A 13949-nucleotide genomic window follows, 5' to 3' on the forward strand; every position below is an offset into this window, starting at 1 on the left:
CTTATATCTTCCTCAAGCTGTTCATTTCCATTACTGCTTTCAAGTTTTCTTTAGATAACTATGCTAACTAGTTGCCAGTCAGAAAATCTTTGAATCCACCTACAGCCAGCATGCCCCCCACCCCGCTTGGAATGCCCACCTCCCTAGGCTGAACCAATGTAAATCTCACATGTATTGATTTATGGTTCCTTATAACTTTTGGCCTCCTAAATTGGATGTAGCCAAGCTACCACTCAACCACAGTGGGCACATGTTTTCAGGACATCCTGGGGACATATGCTGTAGGTCTAGGTCCTCAAATTGGCCAGAGTAAACCATCCTAAGATATTTTACAGAGTTTGGCATCTTTTCATCAACACATCTGAACTTCCAGAGACACCAAAGCATGACTGTGGGTCAAAATCTTCAGAGCTGGAGGAGCCCCTAAGGTGACTTTCTCAAGTAGTACGACAGGCGAGTACCAAGGAGTGCATGGAACAGTGAAGGTGGGCTGACTCTCTCTTACACACACAGTCCAACTAAGAAATTACAGATACACTCCTCTCCTTTCTTTCACCCTAATGGTCCTTCCCTGCCCTGGCCCTGCCAGCTGTGAGGCGTTCCTAGTGACTAGAAAGTCAGGGTCAGGCCTATGAGGGCCCTGCCAGGCAGAGAAGAGGGATGGGGGAATCTACCAGGTCTCCTGAGCCCACCATTGCTCATTCGCCTTTCTTGCTGCGAAGCCCAAATGGAGAATGTGGCTCAGCCTCTCTGTCCACAGCAGCTCCTCCATCTATGGGGAGGATGCTCCAGGCCCACTGCCCCATCGGCAGGTGCACATTCATCTAACCTCACTAACAAAAAGGAAGGGTATTCAGCTGTCATCCTGTGCTTCCCAGCCCCTTCGGGAAATGCCCTTTCTCCAAGAACACCAGTGTGTCTGTACCCTCATGCACCACTATTTGCATCTTCCCACCAGGCTGGGGCTCCAGGCAGAGCCCTGACCTGAGCACTAGAGCCTACCCCACCAGCCAGGCCTTGGCCACGCAGGGGCATCCCCCTCACTGGGGGCCCACCCATGCCCCCAGCTCACCCATGCTCCTGGGCCTCACACACCTCTGGGCCCTGCCCACGCTTCATGATTCTGCATCCCCTCCGGTTCCCCTCCCCCTACTCCCCTCAGTTACACCCCTTGCCCTGATCCACTCATACCCCCAGGCCTCCCATACCCCCATCCCCTCCCCACACTTCAGTCCCATGCGTTTTGCAGCCCATGGGGCTTACTTACTCGAGGACAGAGTGTGTGGCCGCAAGTGGGTGGTAACGGTAGAGGAGGAGGCTCTGGTCCACACGGACAACCCTGCCGCCCTTCCTGAGGTGCTGGTAGAAGAAAAGCAGGTCCTCCGGCACGCCCTGCAGCAAGAAAGGATGCTGGTGCTGTGTTCACCACATAGACATGTGCATGTTCCAGCTGGCACACATGTGAATCCAACATCAGAAGTGGGAAAGGCTTCTGCTGCTGAGAAACCAGTGAGCAGCTCAGCAGGGATGTCAGGTGGTGGCCACAAGATGCCAGCACCTGATTTCAACAGGTGGGAAAATGAACCCTAGGACATGCCACAAGGAAGGAGTGTGGAGGACGGGCTAGAGCCAGGTTGTGCAGTCTTGGCGCTGCCCGAAATTCCACTGTGTGGGGCAAAAAAGGTCTCAGAGTGAAAGGGGATGGGGTGGGTCAGGGTCCCCACAGCCTGAGGGTCCTGGACAGCTGGTCTTCCCTTCCATGGTTTCTGCCAGCGCCAGGCCATGGACCTGACTAGGGCTGGTGGGGGTCCTAGGTGGAAAGGGTGTTCTGCTGGCAGCTGGTGCCCTGTCCTGTGGCCAAAGGCTTGAGGGTCCCAGTGTCCACTATGGACACAGGACAGTGGTGCAAGGTGAGGGTTCAGGGGTAGATGTGCTGGCAGGGGAGCCCTGTAGTGGTAGAGAAGCAACAGGGGAGGGAAAAAGTGACAGGGGAGAGGACAAGCACAAAGGAGTGTCAAGGGAGAGCAGCCCGGGCCCTGTGTGACCCCTGCTCATTTGTCCAAGCTCGAAAACCCAAACCTCAGCCCATCAGATTGATCCACTGAGTTGATGTTACTCCTGAAGTCAGCCCTTTCTCATACACAACTTTATGGGGTTGGGTTTTGTTTTGTTTTGTTTTTGAGGAGGAGTCTCACTGTCACCCAGGCTGGAGGCCAGTGGCACGCTGCTCACGGCCACCACAGCATTGACCTGCAAGGCTCAGGTGATCCTTCTGTCTTAGCCTTCCAAGTAGCTGGAACTACAGGCACGTGCAACCATGCCTGGCTAAGTTTTTGATTTATTATAGAGACAGGGTCTTGGCAAGTTGGCTAGGTTGGTCTCGAACCCCTGGGCTCAGGACATCCTCTCGCCTCCACCTCCCAAAGTGCTGGGATTATAGGCATGAACCACTGTGCCCAGCTACAACTTTATGTATTAATGACCCTTAATACAAAAACTCACAGGTTCCGTCACTGTCTAATTCATGGTGTGAAAAAGTTGTGAACAGCCCCATTTCCAACTAGGCAATGATGAAGTAAATCAGAACAGTTGATTGATGGATTGGTGTGCAGCAACTGAAACCACTCTTGCAAAGACCATGACATGAAAAGATTTCTAACAAGATGCCAACTTAAAAAACAGGTGTCAAAATCATGTTTACAGCTCTGCTGTAACAAAATAAAGATGAGAACAACAAAATAAAGACGAGAATCATGAGAATCACATACAGAAGCTCAGAGCTATGCAAGTACCAGGTTCACAGGTAACTTAGGGTCGAGACATCCATGGTGTGCTGGTGAACATACTTCATCACACAGGTAATTTAGGTATTTTTCCGAATTTTCTTGTTTTCAAAGACACATTCAAAGAGTATGTTGGAGTTTGGCACATATGACAGGTTTACAAAGAGAGAAAAAGAGTGTCTTTTCTTCTCCTGACCAGGAAGAACCTAACCCTTGGGGGTTTTATTTTCTGGCAAAAAAAAAAAGTGAGAATTCAGGAAAAGGAGGTGCCTGGGTGGTGCCTCTGCCCCCACGAGGAGGGGGACTGCAAGGGGCCTGGAACTTTGTCCTCATTTGTCCCTCAGGCTCTTCCCAGCCAGAACTCCACACAGGCACCTGCTCAGGAGGGCCTGGAAGTGGTGGGTGTCCCCCAACTAGCTGCAGGAGACAAAGAGGTGTTACAGCTTATGAAGGAGTCAGGGCAGACTCGGGGGTAACCGAGGAAACCAAAATCTTTCCACACATCCTCCGAAACATGACACATCAGCATTAATGGATATGATCACAGGACCACCAGCAAGGAGAATGCTGCCTCTCAAGCTGTGGCGGCCTTTGGGGTGGGAGACGCCAGAGACTGCCTGAAGGAGAAGAGGAACCTGAGCTACAATCACTCCCAGGGAGGGTGGGTCGGAGGCTCAGATCCTGTGAGACAGTGGCCCCTTCCTCAACACCAACATGCAGGAAGGACTGCACGTCACTGTGCAGTGACAGAAGGGGGCGATCTTGAGCTAGAAATCAGGTCATCCAATTCTTCACAGAATGTGCAGACATGAAGAGTTTTCATCTGCACAAAACCAGCAAGAGAAGAAAATCGAAAACAGAAACCAAACACTTCCATGGATAAAAATGCAACCTCCCCCACCCCAACAACAATGACAAAAAAACTCCTCAAATCACGACAAAGAAAAACCCTGTAAATAGCCCTCCAAGATAAATTACACACTCTCAGTAAGAGCCTGAGGACATAGGGGTGGGCGGGGGAGGTAGTAAATCCATACTGAATCACAAATTTGATGACTAAGTATAAAACTGGACCACAAAAAGGAGGGTAGATATAAAAAGAGAACTGAAGAAAGTAAATTAGTGCTTGGCTAGGGCTGTGGGCTCAGAGTGGGTGGGTGGATGAGGTGTGACTGTTCATGGGTGCAGGATTCATTTTGGAGTGATGAAAACATTCTAACATCAGATTGTTGTTATAATTAAACATCCCTATGAATCTGCCAAAATACATTAAGTTGTACACTTGAATAGATGAATTCTATCATATATGAATAAAGCTCTTAAATAAAACTGGATTTATTAACTCAAAAAAATGAAAGAAAGACAAAATTATATGAGAAATGAAGATGAAATTACAAGATCCTCAATAGAAAATAGGTTTTAATTTAAAAAATTAGTAAGGAACACTGAAGAAAGGAAGGAAAATAACCAAGAAAATGAAAATTATTTATTGAAAGAAGTAAAAAGGGTTAGAGAGAAAGTCATTGAAATGGAAGACTAAGAAAATCTAACCAAGGTAGAATTAGAATCTTTGAAACAAAAAGCAAGACAATGTAACATAGCTAATCTTTAAGACTACAAGCCAAGAAAAATGTTCAGAAGTAAAAGCAGATCTGGTTCTATAGACTGAGGATCCCTATGATATCAACTTTAGGACACATGTTAGTGAAACCAATAGGCTTTAACAATAAAAAGTAATTCCAGAGTCTCCAGGCATAGAAGTCATATAACTCAAACACTCCAATGAGCACCAGGCTTCTAAAGAGCAGGACTTTCTAGACATTCAAGGAAAACATGTATGAACCTAGGGTTTCCTCTACAACCAAGTTCTCTCTCAAGGCCCAGGGCTCTGGAAACAAAGCTCTAGCTATGCATGCTCTTGAGGACTACCGCAGCCTCATCTGGTCACAGGACAACTGCACAGCCTTTAGCAGAAGCTGTGATGACCAATGCTGAGGGTATATAATTGTGAGTCAAAGACACAGAGTTGGGGCAAGTGTGGAAGACTAATATGTGAATGTATACCACTTGACAAAGTAGAAACAATGCAGCAAAAAACGAGAGGAGAAGAGAAAGGAAAGAAAAAGAGGAAAGCAACAATCTCATTGATTGTTGTAGGCAATAAATGTGAGTAAAAGCTCCATGGGACTAAGGGTATTTAGGAAAGGGTTAAGTACAGAGATAACCACTAGAACAAAACACAAATCTTCTTCAATGCCCAGAGAAATAAAAAAACTACAGAAGCAGGTGGTGACTTCTGGCTTTCATTGGCTGAGCAGCTGACACCCTCCTGGTAACACTCGGGAGCTCTATACACGATGACCCAGGAAACCAGGACCTACGGCAGGAAAGACAAGGAAGCAGGCACAGACAAGGCAGGGATAGAAGCCCAAAGTTCTACTGCTCTGAAGGGCCTCAGGGCAGAACCTGGGACAAGCAGAGCAACTGGAGGTGAGGGTGATCCCAGCACATAGAGACCAAAAAAGGGAGAGAACAGTCACAAAGTGAATATCTGACAAGGAACAGCAACGACTCAGAACTGAGAAGACAGCTCTTAAAAATGGGCCACGGCTGGGCTCGGTGGCTCAGCCTGTAATGCCTGCACTTTGGGAGGCTGAGGTGAATGGATTGCCTGAGCCCACGGGTTCAAGACCTACCTGGGAAACTTGGCGAAACCTCATCTCTACAATAAATCAACAATTAGCTGGTCATGGTAGTGCACGCCTGTAGTTCCAGCTCCTTGGAAGGCTGAGGTGGAAGGATTGCCGAAACCCAGCAGGTTGAGGCTGCGGTGGCCGGGAGTGTGCCACTGCACTCCACTCTGGGCGACAGAGTGAGACGCCAACTCAAAAAAAAAAAAAAAAGAAAGAAAGAAAGATGGACAACACCCATGGCAGCACTTGCCCACAGTGACAGGAGCAGTGGAGAGTGTTAAAGGTACTACCCTGTGGAGAGTGGCTCCCAAACTGAACATGCCCTATCCTCACATGCCAGTCCAGTCTTAGGAACTGTCTAAAAGTGTGCTGGTTTCTGAGCAATGATGATGAGTCTTCTCCAGGCCAGACCTGCCCTTATCAACCTTTTTTAACATCTTGTTTTAAGGGCCTATGATGGCTGCCCACAAGGCACATGCCTACCAGTGCTGGGGCTGTCCTGTGCCACTTCGCCCACCTCTACCTCTCAGACCCACCTCCAGCCCTCCCACTCACTCCGCCTCTGCAGATGCGAAAATGGACACATTTCCCCAGTTAAACATCTGCCATCTTGCAAGGGCCAGCCTATGGCCTCTGTCTTTACAACCTGTTGACCCTGGTTCATTCTCCAAGTCTTGATGCCATCGTGGTCAGCACCATCCATCGCTGCCTCGACTTCCCTTGGTGGTTTGTCATTTGTCCTCTCCACAGGGTGAGAACCACAGTTGCTCCACCCAGAAAGGGGCTTGGTTCATCCCTGAGGCCCAAGATATTAGTTGAGGGTCAGCCCTGCGCTGGGTTCATGGCCCTCTGTGCTGTGCTTGAGGTACACTCCATAGCTAATTCCTCAGAGCCACTCGTTTCTTTGGGGAGCACATGGCAGGAGCCATGGAAACACTTTATGTCCTCACCTTGGTGGCAGACATTGTGGCCCCAAATCCCTCACTTGCTCCAGCCACAGCTCCATCACCACCCCAATCCCTGGTCTTTTAGTCCCTAATCCCTAGTGCCTGATCCTCAGTCCCTGGTCCCTGGCACCTAGCCCCTGGTCCCCAGTACAACAGGAGGGATGGGTTTTATTTTCTTTCAGGAGCTTCTTTGCCAGGCAGAGTCAGCACAAGCCAGAAGGCCTGAAACACTCCCCGATCCTGGGACATGTAAGATTCAAAGTCAGCACTTTCCATGGGACGACCTCCGTGGACTGCTGCCCACACTATTTTCTACAGAAGAATATGAACAGCAGAGTCTTGGATTCTCCACACCTCTTGGCAGCACCTGGTCAGAGGTGTGGAGACTCGCTGCGAGTACCGCCTTACCCACTGCACTGCTGGTGTCCCAGAGATCAATTATGGGGACCTGAGGGCGAGGGACCACCCCACCTGGGAAAACACAAACCTGCACCATTTCTCCTGCCAACACCAAGGTCCCTAAGGTTGTGGGGTCCCTGGGTGGGGTGGTAACTGCACACATGAGCTCTCTCCTCTCATGTGAATTTGGGGGAAACAGGAACAAAGGCATCATAGTGTCTGATACCCTAAAATGGTGTCAATGTAATTTCCATTAAAATGGTCCCTGCTGTGAGAGGACAGGGAGGCTCAGTGGCTGGCTCTGTGTCATGAGGGTGGTGGTTGGTGTGGCCTGGCCAAACAGGGGAGCACAGCCTATCTGCTCCTGAAGCTTCTGTCTCAGGAACATGCTGCTGGTGGCAGCCTGGTAGGGCAGGGGCTGAGCTTAGTGCCAACTAGTAGCTGATGTCCTGGTACAGACAGCTGCAGGCCAGTCTCCTGGTTTACAAACAGGGCAATGCCACTCTCTGAAGGGTGCAGGTGCTGAGGCCAGGTGGGACACTGGGAGTTGACCTGAGGGCAGTCATGAATGTGGTTTGCTTGTCTCGCTTTGGGAGAGTTTCCAGGACAGAGTTGGATGACCTGTGGCAGGGCCACCTTTGGGGTCACGGTGGCCATGAGGGGCTGTGCTGGCCAGGGTACAATGGGGTAGGAGCAGTGGGGAAACCGGCCTCTTACTCTCAATGGAGGTGGTAGGGAGAAAGCAGGAGGGGGGGTTACGGGGAATGGGGATAGTAGGAACGGTGGCAGGCCAGTCCCATGCCAAGGGCCCATGTGGCATTGTGAAGCTGGTAGACTGCTCACCCGCACTGTCCAGATGAGGAAGCCAAGGCTCAAAGCACGGAAAACGGCCCTGTGGAGGTAGAGGCTGGACCTGAGTCATGGCTGCTCCCTTGTCTAGCCAGGGGTCTGCAGACCTCCAGGAATGCTGTGCTCAAACCCCCTACCTCTGTGTCCAGGCTCCCTGCAGTGATGCCCCAGTCCAGAGCTTGTTGTCCCCGCAGGTAAGACGAAGAGGAAGGAGTCAGCCAGTATAGACACCAACACCCATGGGTGCACTCCACTGGGGGTGGGGGGAAGCTCCTCTCCTCCCTCTGTTATCCCAGGGACGGCCCAGCCAGTATCGTCAACACCCTGTACTTTCCCACGCATAGCTTCTAAACCAGGATTAGGTCATCTGGAACCCAAGGCCAGGGAGACCGTCTCAGAGCAGGTGTGGACCAGGTACAGGTGCCCTGGGCATCCACAACACTCATACAGAAATCCCCTGCTGTTAGCAACACGACCTCACGCTTGTGAGTGCCAGTAGAAAAGGCTGGGAGACCTGCATAAAGGGAATTTCCTGAATTCCGGGAGCCCAGGGTAGATGTGGGGTGTGCGGAAACCCACAGTGGACAGCCTCCCTGGCCCACAGAGGACCCAATTCCCACCTCTTGGCACTTACCTGGCCTCCCTCATCAAAGGGGCCCACGTGGGAGAACCATGCTCGAGAGCAGAACCAGGTAGGCATGACCACCGTGGGGCCATGAGAGGTGAACACCTAGACACAACAGATGCCAACAGATTAGCAGGAAATACAGCTCTCAAACAACCTACAGTTTAGTTTCATAAAGGGTCATTCAAAAAGTGACTGATGCATCTGCATGTCTCTTCTCCATAAGGTCAAGGGTTCGAGGGGCTTTACAATGGGACTAAAGGTGTCTGGCCTCTGTGGTTGGCAGATAAGGGGCGGGGCCCACAGGAAATCAGAGGCTAGCCCAACCCCACCTGCAGGTCACCAGCCTTGTGCCCACATTCTCGGCTGTGTTTAATAGAAAGGAGTCCCCTCTGCTTTTGACAATGGTGAAGCTTTATATAAAAACCAAAAATAAACATGTTGCTTTTAATCACGAGAAGAAAAGCCTGAAATAGCTTACAAGGATGATAACTGGATGACCTGGATGAAATACACAAATTCTTAGAAAGACATAAACGATCAGAACTGACTCAAGAAGAAATAGAAAATCTGAATACAACTCTAACAAGTAAGAGATTTAAAGAGTAGTCAAGAACCTTCCCACTACCAGGCATAGTGGCTCACACCTGTAATCCCAGCACTTAGGGAGGCAGAGGCAGGAGGATTGCTTGAGTCTAGGAGTTCAAGACCAGCCTGCGCAACACAGACCCTGCCTCTACAAAAAAAGAAAATACATTTTATATATAAGGTGTGGTGGTGCATGCCTCAAGTCCCAGCTACTCGGAGGGCTGACACAAGAGGATTGCTTGAGTCCAGGAGTTGGAGGCTGTGGTGAGCCCTGATCATGCCACTGCACTTCAGCCTAGGCAACAGAGTGAGACTCTGACTCAAAACAAAAGAAAAGAAAAAGAAAAATCTTTTCACAGAGAAAAGTACAGAAGTAGATGGCTTCCCTGGTGAATTTTCCCAAGCATTTAAAGAATTATCATCAATTCTTCAGAAACTCTTACAAAAAATAGAAGAGGAGGGAGCGCTTCCTAACTCATCAGCATTCCTCTCTTCAATGTGGATGCAAAATCTTCAACAATAAGAATCTAGTAAAGATTTCTAAGTCCACCACAGAAAAAGGATCACACACCATATCTCAGGTTATAAGGATAGATGGAGTAGTAGATGAAAATCAATGTGATACACCAGATTAACAGAATAAAGGACATAAATTACATGATCTCAATACATTTAGAAAAAGCATTTGACAAAAGCAAACAACACCTTTTCATGATAAATCTATTCAACCTAGCAATAAGAGGGAACTCTCTTAAACCAATAAAGGTCATTTACAAAAAATCCACAGCTAAGTCATACTTAAAATAGTAAAATACTGAATGCTTTCCCGTTAAGGCCAGAAAAGGAGTAAGAATATCTGTTCTCATAAACCACTTTTATTCAACATTGTGCTGGAAATTCTAGCCAGAGCAATTAAGCAAGAAAAAGAAATAAAAGCTATCCTTGTTGGAAAGGAAGAAATAACACTGTCTGTGTTTCCAGGTGGCATGATCCTATGAGTAGAAAACCCTAAGGATTACACGTGTACACACACACACACACACACACACACACACACACACACACACACACTGCACTAACAAATGAGTTCATCAAGGTTGTAGGATATGAGATCCATACAAAAAATTCAATTGTATTTCTTTCTTTCTTTCTTTCTTTTTTTGAGTTAGAGTCTCACTCTGTCACCCAAGTTGAAGTGCAGTGGCACGCTGATGGCCACCCCAGCATCGACCTGCTGGGTTCAAGCAATCCTTCCGCCTCAGCCTTCCAAGTGGCTGGAACTACAGGCGTGCGCTACCAAGCCCGGCTAATTTTTCAATTTATTGTAGCAGTGAGGTCTTGCCAAGTTGCCCAGGCTGTTCCGAACCTGTGGGCTCAGGCAATCCGCCCACCTCAGCCTCCCAAAGTGCTGAGATTACAAGCTTGTGCCACCGTACCCGGCCTTCAATTATATTTCTATATGCTAGCAATGAATCATCCAAAAATGAAATTAAGAAAACACTTCCATTTAAAACAGCATAAAAATAGGGATACATTTAACAAAAGAAAGAAGTGAGAGTTTATGAGGCAATCCTCTCGCCTCAGTCTCCCAAAGTGCTGGGATTACAGGCAGTTCTATCACACCTTTTAATGTCATTTACTGTTAAAAGAGAAAATCCTATGTTTTCTCTGAGGTGTGTCCAGCACTGGTGAGCTGCAAGCTGGCCCCAAGGTAAGGGCTGTGTCATAGCCTCATGGCAGCTGTCTCTGTCCCAAGTGCCCCCTCTCACCCCAGGACCCTACCAGCATGTAGAACAGGACACCAGCCTGACTGTGTCCTCATGCTCCCATCCTTCTCATTGTTGAACCTGTCCTGGGGCAGGGAGATTGAGAGAGGTTGGGGCCCATCCTGATGGGTCTCTGACAGCTGCTGAGCAGGGATGCCATGGAGGTCCTGGAAGACAGAGGTATCACAAGGCCCTACGTGCATCCGCCACTAAAACTCTCAGCAACATCTGGCAATTCATGGTGTGAAGCCTGAACTTAGGATGCTTTAGAAAAAAACTACCCTTCCTCTGGCTCATGGGGTTGGTTTAAGGCACTCCCTGCAGTGATCACAGATAAACTCTGTCCTTTAACTTCAATGTCTAGTGTGCCAAGCCCCAGCATCTAGTGGGGTGGGCAGGGGCACTACCTGGCACCTAGAGATGCCTCTCACCCACCCTCCTGCCTGTGCTGCCCTCACAGGCTCAGGGTACATGGTCCACCTGGAACAGATAATCTCTTACATCCTCTGGGCTCACCCGATGGCACCAGGACACCTAGTCCACATGTGTGAGGTTCCTACTGCCAGTGATACCCAGAGACATCCGTGCAGGGCTCCTTCCCCACAAGGGGATCCCAGAGAGGCAGATTCCCTGGAGTCCCTGCCTTCCCTCTGCCCTAGCACCAGGCCCAGCTGGGCTCTGATCCTGACCTTAATCTTAACCCCAGGAAGGATGCAGTAGGAGGGGAGTATCCCTAGGAGCCCCAGACACCTGTGATCTACCCAGGCACAGGCAGAGCTTCCTCCCGTAAGGGCATGAGAGTGACCCACCACACACACACCCACACTGACAAGCACGCACACACACATACACAGCATACACACACACAACACACGCACACCACACAGAGACACACCACAAATACAAACTCAAGCATACCACACATGCATACCACACATATCACATACATACACACAAACATGTTACATACATATCATGTGTATATAAGCATACATATTAACACAAGTACATACACACACACAGCACATGCACACCATACACATAAACATTAACACATATTCCACACACCTCACAAATACCACACACCAACACATACAACACAAAGACACACTATACATAAACACACTACACAAATATATACACCACAGACACAAACACATCAACACACATACCACATGCATGCACACACCACACACACATAAAACACATACCATACAAATACGCATAAACACACCGCCCCCATATATATAAATACACCATACATACGCACACACAGCAACATGAAGATTTGGTGCTGTTTAACAACAGGCACACCTGTGTTTTCACTATTTCATGCTCTTCTTGAGGACATTGGTGCCTTGTGGCCTCCCAGGCCCAGAAGGGCTCTGCCAAGTACTTGGCACAGGGGCACCCCTGGACGGGTCTGACTCCCTTGCAGTTCCTACTCTTGCTCCGTTCACACTGTGATTCTCCCAGAGGTCAAGAAAAGCTGTAAGTTGCAGACCCTGGGCCACGACAGTTTGGGCATGGCAGGCAGGTGGGTCACGTAGGTCCTGTGGCAGGCAGGTGGGTGGTGTGGGCACTCCCTCACCCAGGTGCCTGGTCCCTTGTGTTATGGGAGCACCACCGCATGGGTGGGAGCCCTGTCCTGTGTCCTCTCTGAACCACAGAGCAGATCTTGACTCAATTCCCCTTCCACAGAGTGGGCGAAAGCACCTGCCCCTGACTCACAGAGGTTGTCTGGGCAAAGTGAGGGAGATGGAAGGCAGGATCATGGGGGGGAGAGGGCCCACAGTTGTGGGTCACAGTTTTCAGCAGCAAGCAGCAGGATTGGTGGAATGCAACAGCCTCGAGGGAAGGCCAGTGGGAGGGAGAAGGACTTTGGGGGCCTGAACTTCAGAGGACAGGAAGTGCTTGTCACGTGTCGTGTCAGCTGTGGGTTTCTGAGGGTTTTCAGTAATTCCTGAAACACCACTTCATGGACACAAGGGGCAAGAAGAATACACAGGCGGTCACAGCAGCCCCGGCCCTGCAATCAAGTCCTGCCAGCTCCACCTGTGCAGGCGTGTGGGCCTTGCAGGACCTGCTCTACTGCCTCAGGGGCAGAGCCACACTCAGGTTTGAGGTGATGAAGCCACCTGTACAGCACCACAATCATCAATGCAGTGACACATTCGGGTGACTAAGGCTTCACTCCACCTTCTGAGGGTGACATGCCACCTTACAGTTGTGGGATGACGAGGACCCAAAAGCTGCACAGGAGTCCTGGAGGCAGGTATTGTCCAATTTTACAAATGTATCAAACAATGGAACCCTCTCGAGGACAAGGACACTGCCAGATGTTACTGATCTGGAAAGTGAGGCACAGAATGCTTAGGTTAATTGCCTGATGCCACATGGTCAGTAAGAGGTGAGGCCAGATTCAAGCTATCTTTGGAACCATGTTCTTCAGAACCGTGCCACCTCCTGGACACAGGCCCTGACACTGCAGAACCAGCTGCAGGGTTGGGGCAGGCACCATGTTCACACCACACACCTACTACTGTGGAGTGCTGGTGGAGTTGCAGCCAGCAGGGCTATGAGAGGGCCAGAAAGTCTGGCCTCTGTCTAAATGGGGAAGCGTCCCCTAAATTGACAGCACTGTACACACTTCTACCCACTCAAGGCTGCACTAGTGTGGTTTCCTTTCTCCCGATCAGTCTGATCTGTCCTTGTTCCTAAGCACCATTCACCACTTCTGCTTTTAGACAAGGGTGAGTGCTCTGACAGCAGCCCCTGCCCTGGGCGGACTCCCACCGTGGTTGTGGTCCCTCAGCACTGTGTGACAGGAGGTGGGCAGGGAGGAGCCCTCCCATGCCACTGCCCCTCCCACTCCCCAGCCCCCACACAAACATGCTGCTCTGGACTCCACCTCATGATGGGACATGGGGACACACAGACGCAGGCAGAGGGACACACTCTGGTAAGTGCCCACATCCACACATGGGCAGCAGCCCTGTTCTGACTCAATCCCCAGCCCCTAGAAGACAACATGCTAAAACAGAGCACATGCTAGGCATGTATTTTTTTTTGTTTGTTTTTGTTTTTATTTTTTTGAGTTGGAGTCTCACTCTGTCGCCCAGACTGGAGTGCAGTGGCCGCTTCCGGCCACCGCAGCCTCGACCTGCTGGGCTCCGGTGATCCTTCCACCTCAGCCTTCCAAGTAGCCGGAATTACAGGCATGAGCTACCACGCCCGGCTGATTTTTTGATTTATTGTAGAGATGAGGTCTCGCGGCCCAGACGAGTCTCAAACCTGCG

The 13949-nt window shown here is 49.8% G+C and overlaps 1 protein-coding gene across 2 annotated transcripts in view; it reads right to left on the reverse strand.

Annotated features, from left to right (window-relative positions):
* The window catches only part of B3GNTL1 (UDP-GlcNAc:betaGal beta-1,3-N-acetylglucosaminyltransferase like 1), a 115693-nt gene that overhangs the window by 14938 nt on the left and 86806 nt on the right, over positions 1-13949 (reverse strand). For both annotated transcript variants that reach the window (XM_021711214.1, XM_021711213.1), the window contains 2 exons: positions 8306-8401; positions 1268-1392 (listed from right to left, as the gene is read on the reverse strand). In XM_021711214.1, coding sequence (XP_021566889.1) covers positions 1268-1392; positions 8306-8401 — 221 coding nt within the window. The remainder of the gene's footprint in view (positions 1-1267; positions 1393-8305; positions 8402-13949) is intronic.

This window comes from Carlito syrichta, unplaced genomic scaffold (assembly GCF_000164805.1).
Source record: "Carlito syrichta isolate Samal-C Ts95f unplaced genomic scaffold, Tarsius_syrichta-2.0.1 Scaffold301934, whole genome shotgun sequence".
Lineage (NCBI taxonomy): Eukaryota > Metazoa > Chordata > Mammalia > Primates > Tarsiidae > Carlito > Carlito syrichta.